Here is a 10,655-nt window from a genome sequence, read left to right on the forward strand (position 1 = left end):
TGAATGGCACTCACGAGAGAAATCTGAAATCTCAAAAAGCATACAGAGCGTCCTCTGGTGGATTCACGAAAAAAAAATTGCAAAAAAAGTTTGCTTTTTAAGTTTATTTTATTATACTTCTGTGTACTGTTTTGATTAATAAACAAACACACAAACAAACATTTACTCTTTTAGGTTTATTGGGACAGGCACATGGCTGCTTGTCCTAGCATTTTCCAACACACCCACAAAGGCATAAACCTGACACGCACCCACTTCCCTACATACCGATTTTACAAGACACACAGATACAAGCTAAACATCTGTCAGAAGACACAACAACACTATCTCCAGTTCCAGAGGCACATGAGCATCTGTAAAGTGACGACAGTACAGGAATGCCAAGCCAGGAAAATGTCACTCATTAAGAGAAAAATTCCAGGTGTAAAAGTAACTTCCACAGCTTTTACAAAATGCCCATCTGTAGCAGAGGAATGGCATTCCACCAGTGCACAACAAGCCGTCACTTGTGCTGCATGTCGCAAGGAAGCTGAGACCACCACAGGAGACATTCAAGCAAAATAACTGTTTGCAAATATTACAGAAAACTTTTGGAAAAATATCAGTTTCATATCTGAGACTTTTTTGTCTTCATTTACCTATATCAGTTCATATTTACAGCATTTGTGCATGCAATATGAAAATATACTGTCTTATACATATATACATTGTTTTAGAAATATATACATTTTATGTAATATAAAATTAATAAAACATGTATTCATTGGATTTACTACAATTTTTAAGGTAAGTGGTTGCAAAAAATGTATCTGGTCTTAATTTAAACAAAGAAATTAAATGTATTAATGTTATGTCAGGATTCTGCCAGTTTGGTCTTGTTAATTCTTGTTTTGGTGGTAGAGTCCAGACACTAGTCCTGTCCTGTCTAGTATGTTGTGTACTTGTCTAGTAGAAAAATCGAGCCGAGCACTCATTCCTGTCATTGTCTGTCTTCATCTTTGTATGAGCGTCGTCTTGGCTGCGCTCGGGCCGTGCTCGGGATGCACGCTCTCGTCCTAGTGTTTGTGTTTGCTTTTGTCTGAATCATGCTGTTTTATTCTCAGCTCCTCCGTCTAGTCAGTTTCGGTTTCGGTTGGGGCTGAGATGGAACATGCATGTCGCATGTGTGAGTACAGGGTAAGTGTTTTCATTTATCATGTGCTCGTGTCTTGTGTTCTGTTTGTGTTGGGGTTGTGTAAGCATGTGGCTTCATGTTTACATTGTGGCCTAACCCAAACTGTGACTGATTAAATTCAGCCCATATAAACTGTTTGCAACCTCTTACCTTAAACTGTAGTAAATCCAATGAATATTTTTTTTTCAGTGTAAGAGGTCTTTGGACTAGAGGTGTAAACCTACACTGGTCTCACCACGGTTCGGTTTGGTTGCGATTATCATGCCATCGATTCAGTTCAGTTCTATAGCTCGGTGCATCATGGTGCATTGACGATGCTTTTTAGACACAGTTTTATATTTTCTTCACAGCACAGCAATTCTTGTATTAAAATTTGAAAATATATTTCTATTTATATACTATTTGTAATACAATATTGTCCTTTAATACAAACAGTCAGATATATAAACTGTACCTTTAAAAACTCAAGTACATGCACAGAACAACATGAGCATTTATAGCACATAAACAAATATAAATATCTCGCTCGCTTTATGAGAAATGGAGTTTGCTTTCAGTTTTTCCATAACAGTAAAACGGGGGCTTCTGCTGTAAGTGTCAGTAAAAGACTGTCCAGCAAACATACACGCTGTAAATTGTACAGTTTCTGCGTTTTTAAGTAGTTGGAGCGTTATGAGTACTCGCGTTCGCATTCCCTCGCCATAGTAACCTACTGCGACATAGCGCATATGAGATAAATGACGTCAGTACACAATAACCGATTATCATTATTAATGAACCGATACCGAATTGTCTGCATCTGCATTGCGGTGCATCAAAGAAATTATTAATTTTGACACCCCTACTTTAGATAAAACATATGCATTTCCTGAATTACATCGCAGATTTGATCAAAACCTATTGGAATATTTTCGAAATGTTGTTAAAAAACAACCATTTTTATACAGCTAAAGACAAAGTTTTCTTCTCATTAAAAGTCATTCTGGAAATCATGATGATGGTTTTAGGTAGGATGTTGGTATGTTTACATATTTTGAAGCCATATATTTAATCATAATCATGTTATCCAAGTATTACTGGCATGGAAATTAAAGCCACATATGTGGTGTTTTACAGAATAATATGCAAGAGAAGAACTGTAGATTCAGAATGCTTGAAATGTAACTGGGCAGATTCACTGATTATTTCAAGCTATATTGGCTTTAGTAGCATCTCGCGGCTCACGTCTGGTCTAGCAATACAATCTCATGACAATTCATAAGTTTTTGATTTGATGACTAGTTCTATCAAACCTCTTCAGCTGCTTCAGAACGCAGCAGCACGAGTGGTCTTTGATGAACCCAAAAGAGCACATGTCACTCCGCTACTCACCCGTTTGCACTGGCTGCCAGTTGCTGCCCGCATCAAATTCAAAGCTCTGATGTTTGCTTACAAAGTGACCGTTAGCTTGGCTCCTTCATATCTGCTCTCACTTCTGCAGATATATGTGCCCTCCAGAAACTTGCGTTCTGTGAATGAACGTCGCCTCGTTGTTCCATCCCAAAGAGGGAAGAAATCACTTTCCCGAACTCTCACATTCAATCTGCCCAGTTGGTGGAATGAACTCCCTAACTACATCAGAACAGCCGAGTCACTTGCTGTCTTCAAGAAACGACTAAAAACGCAACTGTTTAGTCTCCACTTTCCTTCCTAATCTGCAACTGCCTCTCTGGCTATACCACTAACTGTACCCTCTCTCTCTCTCTCTCAAAAAAAAAATAAAAAATTTTACTAATGCTTTGCTTCTTAGACTTTACACACCTGAAACTTGTCTATAGCACTTGTTCACTGCTGCTCTTATAGTTGTGTAAATTGCTTCCTTGTCCTCATTTGTAAGTCGCTTTGGATAAAAGCGTCTGCTAAATGACTAAATGTAAATGTAAATGTAAATGTAAATTTGTGTGATCTCATTTGCACAATTTAGTACGATTTGCTTATCCCCCAATGACGATTGGGTTTAGGGGTAGGGTTGGGTGTCATGCCTCCTTTTCAAAATCATAAAAAAATAATAATAATTTTACGAATTAGCCACTAAACAAACAAAATGTAAAATAGATACGTTTCCTCGTGAGATCAGGCTGGGTCTAGACAAAATAACTTTAGAGTGTGCCAATGACACGGTTCTTTAATTGATTAATTTTACATTCTTGTTAACTAAATTAACTGGTCACTTAGAGCACTTGCTACAGTTAAGGTTAAGGGCAGATGTTCAACATCATTCTACATACAGTACATGTCCTTTTGCATTATACCTCACAAATGAAAAAATGAGCCAGCATAGACAAAGCGCTGTCAAACCCAGTGCTGGAATGTGAAATAAAATCAGATAGTGAACCTGCAGGCAGAGACAAACCAAGACAGCCATTGTTATTTGAAGTCAAACAAACGTGATCTAACGCTTGACAATATAACACAGAAAATTCCTTCAAATACAGATGAAACCGATAATGGTACAATAAAGCGCTTACAGGGAGTACAATGCTTAAGCAATGCTCTGTAAATCTGGCAGACCCACAGATTTAGTCAGTTTATTTCAAAACAGGCCAAAGTTCACCAGGTACAAATACTGTATGACAAACAGAGGCATTCCATTACAATGGCACATGCTCACACACCTTGATCATATTCCTTGTACAATTATTAACATCCAGTCTCACTGACCGACATCGAGTAAAGAAAGTAGAATGGGCTCAAGATAATGAACTTGTGCTGGTGCCAGAGGAAAAATACTGTATGTGATGATTAGCATTTGAATTCCAGAGGACATACTTTTGGATAACATTTTGGATAAAGGGTTACAGAGCGAAAAATCTCTAAATCCTGCCTGACACATATGTATATAGTCAAAATGCCACTTTTTGGAAATTATGATGTCACAGTATCAGATGACCAACCAGAAGGAGGAGGAAAAGCCTTGCATATAACATTGATAACAAAAATAATGGTAGATTCCTTTGATTGTGCTGTAGGCGCTGCTAACATTATTAGCACTATTACAAAAAAACCTGGTAATGCTGTATCAACTAGACTAACAGCGAAGATGCATTAAAAGTTATATGCATCAGATATTTTTAGATATATGTGTGTTCGCCTTCTCATGTTTAAATCTATCTTCTGGACTGAAGAAGAAGGATTTCATGTTCATGCTAACTGTAATCTGTGATTTTAGTGTATCCTGCAGCTCAGTCTGTGTTTATTTATAGTGCCATATTTAGGTGTGACATACACATAATCATTTCCAATTTCAATGCAAACTTTGCTTAAAATGATACATGTATGGACACAAAAGTTTTCATTTCTGCAAATGAAAAAAAAAACATGGCCATTGCCATGTGTTCATAGCCTTATTTATTTGAAGGCTGTTTAACATCACTTCACTGATGCAGACTCTTCCACAACATTCCTGTCATGTTGTAAATTCAACCTGAACCTTTAAACTGAGCTGTCTGATCCAAAGAAACAAAACAAAAATGCAGATTATATCTTACAATAAGACATTTTCAAACTTCAGGTGAAGAGAACGCGCTCACAAATCACACTAAAGTCTGATGTTAGCATGTGTTGCTATGCTAACACTATGCCCTAAATAGTCAGCCAAATGCTCAAGCAAGCAAATACTTTATTTCGAAAATTGTTCAGTATTGAATAAAATATATTGATAACCAACAATTAGCATCTTCAGGACTTTTTTAAAGTGCTAAATGCTTAATAAATTGCCACCTCAGATTTACGATTACGGCAACTAATTACATAATCGATTCGTTGTGTCACGCGACGCGGGGATGTTTGATTATTAAAAATAACCTTTAATTGAGCGCGGAGCAGAGTGAAAGCACTCTGCCTCTCTGGTGCACTGGTGCCAGAGTTCAGTACCTCATAGAAAGGTAGGAGCAAAAAACAAGTTAGAGGAAAGATACACGGCAAAGGCTGAGAAATCTGTGCAACCCTAGTCATCCAAGGTGTGGAAGCATTTCACACAAAAAAAAGTGTGTTAATGGCCAAATATGCAAAAGTGATGAGGAGGAAGGGAGCAACAGCAGGGCAAATCACTACAGAATCCTACTTTTGTTCTGTTTTGAAGTGAGGAACATAACAGTCCGTCTGCTCACTATCCCTGGTGCTGGTGTTTACTTGTTATCCAGCTTGACAAGCATGAAGTGAAAAAGTCAAACTGAGCTTTGGCACATTAGCTGGTACTGAGCCAGAGAAAGATGTGTCATATTATCACAATTATGCAGTGTTTTTAACCACCCAATGCTTATTTTTTAGACATGTAGGAACACACAAGTGCTAGTAAAACAATACATTTAGAGTCTACGGAAGTCTAACAATTCATCCAAATATAATTTGCCGAAGTCTATTATTCACATCAGATATACGAAGTGAAAGTAACAATAAAGTTCAGTCTATTCTTCTCCCAGCTGGCCAGCCACTTGCTTGTATGCATTTTGGGAGTAACTGATGAATTTACGTGCTGAATCCTGCGTGTTTTGCTTTTATGAATGAGGCTAACATGCAGCAGCAAGTAAACATGGCCATGCCCAGCTCACGTTATAGATCACGATCAAGATCATTTATACGTCTTTTAAACAACAAAAACACTCACATGTTTTTGTGAATTGGAATATCAGGTGGTTGATGACATGATAAGCAAGCGTGTGGATATTTTGTATTAAAACAGAAAACCATAATAAAAGGGATACATCTGTTATACAGTGGTGTGTCACGTGACAAACATGACGCATCGACATGGAAACATTAAGAGTGAACGTTCTAAAATAATGATTGCCTAACAAAACTCACTCCTGGGGCCAGATAGATTATTTTAAACTCACCAGCAAAAGGGTTAATAACAGAAGTAAAGCATCGGTCGTATAGTTACTTTATTCTTGCAATGCAAAGTGCAAAGACATGTTTCATCGATTAATCGGAAAAATAATCATCAGATCAATCGATTATTAAATTAATAGAGGCAAGTCCATGTCCTCAAGTCGGCCATTGTGTACCAATATGTATACTTGCCTAGAAAGAAGTAGGCTAAATTGAGAGGTATTTTGCTAAGAAGTATATCCATATTTAATTTTTTAAATCTCTAGCTTCAATAATAACCATTTGGATGTTTATGAGAATGGCATTCAGGCATACTGTATGGTGAGAAGATATAGAAATTGCCTAAAAAAGTTGTTTAAATTAAACCCCCTCAACATTTTTCTTTATAACTCCTTGTTTTATAATATAACGATACTTATATCATCAATAGTATCGAAAATATTGATACTGCAGGATCAATCCAACCACCCTTATTTGATAACCAGTGTTTGTTTCCCCTGTGCATTAGATGGATGTCATTGTACAGCTTGGAAAGGCTAGGAGATCTTTTAAAATAACTCAGATTTTATCTATGAGTAATATACACCTTGAATGGCCTGAGGGTGAGTAAATCTCTCCCTTTAAGTACCATCTGATTGACACTTTACTATCCCATGTGGCCACAGAAGAGGAGCTGTGCAAGAAAAATTATGTGAGTGATGGATGCTGTAATTACACGCCAACGATAACATTATATTGACATGCAAACTATATATATAACATACTATTTTTACAGTCCCACTGTTCCTATCTTTACAATTTCAGACACAGCTCTGTTCTTGATGTCAGATCAATTAAGGTGCAGTTGCGATACAGTATATATTGGACATAATTTTGATGACTATTGTTCAGAATAGCCTTCGCTTTGGGTGCGTACCTTCAGTATAATGTCTAAACATGTTGTCTGGCTAGGCTGCTGGAAAAGAGCCAATATAGAAGTGTTTTTCCATTTCCAGCAGTCGGTTTTTGCAGTCCTTTAATCTTATAAGTGTAGTACTTTTAACAGGGAATATGGATTCAGTCATCTAGCTAAAAGACGATGATTGATCCTGATGAAATAACAAATGATGCATTCATAATTGCACTGTGCTAATATGAGAATAATGGGCCAAACTGAGCGTGTTGATCCCTCCCTCTCTCTTTCCCTCCCATGTCAAAACTAATGGCTGTCCTCAGCACTGTTCTCATTCCTTTCTCTGTGAAGAGCCCTTGCTATTGAAATCCACTCTTATTTCTCCACTTCTATCACTCTTGTTCAGATTTCAAAAGACCTTTCAGATTAGATTAATACATACAGCAGAAAGTGAAATTTACTGGACTTTAACGAGTATCTCCTGGATTGGAACCAGGACTAGAAGCAAATTAATCAAATTTATGTAAAAAAGTTGATACTATGCAGTAATATTTCAGAATATTTAGCACATGGTCAATAGTATCTAAAGCATATTGCAGGAGCTTTATAAACATTTGCCTTTGTTTTTATTGTTAGTCTGTGTTGCATTTTTAGGCTTTCTTCTTGGTACATTTGCTTACAACCAATAATAAATAAATAAATGAATAAATAAACATACATTTTACATGTATACATATACAGTTGAAGTCAGAATTATTAGCCCCCCTTTGAATTTTTTTCCTTTTTTAAATATTTCCCAAATGATGTTTAATGATGTTTTCAGCTAGAAAAAAGCAGTTTTTAATTTTTTAAAACTTATTAGCCCCTTAAGCTATATATTTTTTGATAGTCTACAGAACAAACCATCGTTATACAATAACTTGCCTAATTACCCTAACCTGCCTAGTTAACCTAATTAACCTAGTTAAACCTTTAAATGTCACTTTAAACTGTATAGAGGTGTCTTGAAAAATATCTAGTAAAATATAATTTACTGTCTAATTAATATAATTTACATTACTGTCATCATGGCAAAGATAAAATAAATAAAAAAAATGTATTCAATCAGTTATTAGAAATGAGTTATTAAAACTATTATGATTAGAAATGTGTTAAAAAATCCCTCTCTCCATTTTCTGACTTCAACTATATTTAGTCCTGGTTTGCTTAGTGTTTACAGTGTTTTGTGTGTGTGTGTTGGGTTGAGCGTGCTTGGTGTACGTGCATACTTTAAAATATAATTTTAATTTAATTAACATGCACCAGATTTTATCTGGGGAAGGATTGAGAAGTTATTTTGAATTATGTTGGAAAGTTACACTAATATGATGATCTAGCGGCTGCAGATCGTTGGTAAACATGCAGTTTGCTAAAGAACAACAAATCCGCTGGTATATGGACTACAAGCTCCAGTCATGCACCGCTCACACGCACCTGTTTCGGATTCCACTGATTACACACACTCACAGTCGGAGGATTGTCAAGGACTGATTACATGGACTTTAAATAAAGCTCACACACACACATTTTCGCGAAGTCTTGTTATACTGTTACTGTGAACATTACGACGTGGTTTCCTTGCCTTGCTTTGCCGGGTTTGTTTGTTTACGTTGCTTGCTGCCTGTGATAACCATTCGCCTGTTTAATGACTATGACTCCGGATTGCCGATATACATCTGTTTGACCCTATTGACCGTTGGCTGACTATCCTGGTAATACCTGCATTTGAATCCGCACTTCCTTTGTCCAGCGTCCCCTCACATAATATACACATTGTAGACATAGTAGGAATGGTTTTTAACCTTTTTTAGAATATTTTATTTTGTTTTTAACAGTAAAAGAAAACTGTTTGGTAAATGGTTTAGAATTTAAAAATTTTGGTGAACTATCCAATTAACTTTAATACGTTGCATTAAAATGGCACAAAACACCCAAGACATTGTGTGTTATATTAAAGTATTTGCCAAACATCAACAGAAGTTCTCCCTACACTTGTTTTTCAGAGCTGGCTGCAGGTGTATCGTTTCCTCTTCATAGTACATATACCTTTCATTCTGAAACACAAAGCTGCAAATAAAGGCAACACAATGCCTCTGATTATGGCTCTTCAGAAGCAGAAAGGCCGGGCACTGATGGTAAAGAAGAGAGGGGGTAACAGGTTGGCCATGTTTTCGTTTGCTTAAGTCTTGATTGTTTTGTGCTGAAAAGGGCTCTCGTGGGAGCTACTGTGAAAGACCTCCCTGGTGGGGGTCTCTGCCTTTGAACTTCACTTTTTAAAGGAGCTTATGCCTCGCTCTCCTCAGACTTTGATAATCGCATGGGATTGTCGGTGTTGTCATCAGTCTTTTTATGATCCCACCTAAGACTATTTAACTGATATTTGGAAAGTAAAGAGACATTAGCACCAAACTCTTGTTCATGCAGAAACTGTTTGACTTACCAAGAAGCAGAATACTGAAATATCTCTCCATCATTATGGGCTAAAAGTCAACATGAGCAGCTGATTTCCAGGGACCTGCAAAAAAACGAATAATTAGTTAATCAGTTACCGGTTTAAATCGAAATGTGAAATAAAAGCATTATGATCTGACTATAGCTTAGTAAAATTATGCTAAATATACCAATAAAAAACAAAAATAAAAGTCATGCTGAATGAAAATGTAAATTCACTCTTTGCCAGTAGATGGTAGAACAAAACAAAGACATTTGTTGGACAAAGACATCATGGACATTTCTGTCTAAGAAAGCGCTCTCAGAATTAATCTAAAATATCTTAATTTCTCTTCTGAAGATAAACGAAGGTCTCAGGTGATTAAAACTACATGAAGGTGAGAGATTAATATTATAATTTACATTTTTGCATGAACTAACCCTTTAAATGTTTTTTAATGCATCTCTGCTATACAGAAAACAGCCATAAATGTAAAGATAATGCAGCAATAAAATATTATAGTATTTAGTGCTATTATATATATTATATATATATATATATATATATATATATATATATATATATATATATATATATATATATATATATATATATATATATTATACAGTTTGATGCATCAATCCAGCAAAAAATCGCTCTAAATCAAGGTTTCTTGAAAAGCAACAGTAACTCAAATAACTTTGCAGAAGATGTCCACACAACAAATCCAACTTTGAGCTACAACAGCAAAGCACAACAGTGACAGTCCTGTCAAACTGAGGCTACAATCCACACAGGCTCATCAAAAGTAGACAACAGAAGATTGTAAAAGTGGGTCCAACCTGCCTCGTATCAACAGTTGAGGCTGTTGGTGGTTAAATGGTGTAGAGGAAATTTATCTGGCAAACTTTGGGCTGCTTAGTATCAACTGAGCATCATTTAAATGTTACAAACTACATCAGAAATGTATCTATCTATTCTCAAATAGGACAGTGGACCATAGCCAGCCTAAATTGTACAGACAAATATGGAGAAACAGCCAGCAACACATTAAATGAGTCATAAATATCGATTTTTATTTATACAGAATCATAATCAGAAAGAGCTTTATTGCCAGGTATGTTCACACATATGAGGAATTTGTTTTCGTGACAGAGCTTCTACAGTGCAACAATACCAATCATTAGGATATTAAGTAAAGTTTATCTTCCATAATTAGCTTTTTGTAACTTTCCTACCATATATATGGA

The 10,655-nt window shown here is 36.1% G+C and overlaps 1 protein-coding gene across 1 annotated transcript in view; it reads right to left on the reverse strand.

Annotated features, from left to right (window-relative positions):
• lamb2l (laminin, beta 2-like) overlaps positions 1-10,655 on the reverse strand; it is a 79,636-nt gene that overhangs the window by 52,144 nt on the left and 16,837 nt on the right. The window contains exon 2 of the mRNA XM_056448767.1: positions 9,415-9,489. Coding sequence (XP_056304742.1) covers positions 9,415-9,448 — 34 coding nt within the window. The 5' untranslated portion in view covers positions 9,449-9,489. The remainder of the gene's footprint in view (positions 1-9,414; positions 9,490-10,655) is intronic.

Source organism: Danio aesculapii, chromosome 23 (assembly GCF_903798145.1).
Source record: "Danio aesculapii chromosome 23, fDanAes4.1, whole genome shotgun sequence".
Taxonomy (NCBI): domain Eukaryota; kingdom Metazoa; phylum Chordata; class Actinopteri; order Cypriniformes; family Danionidae; genus Danio; species Danio aesculapii.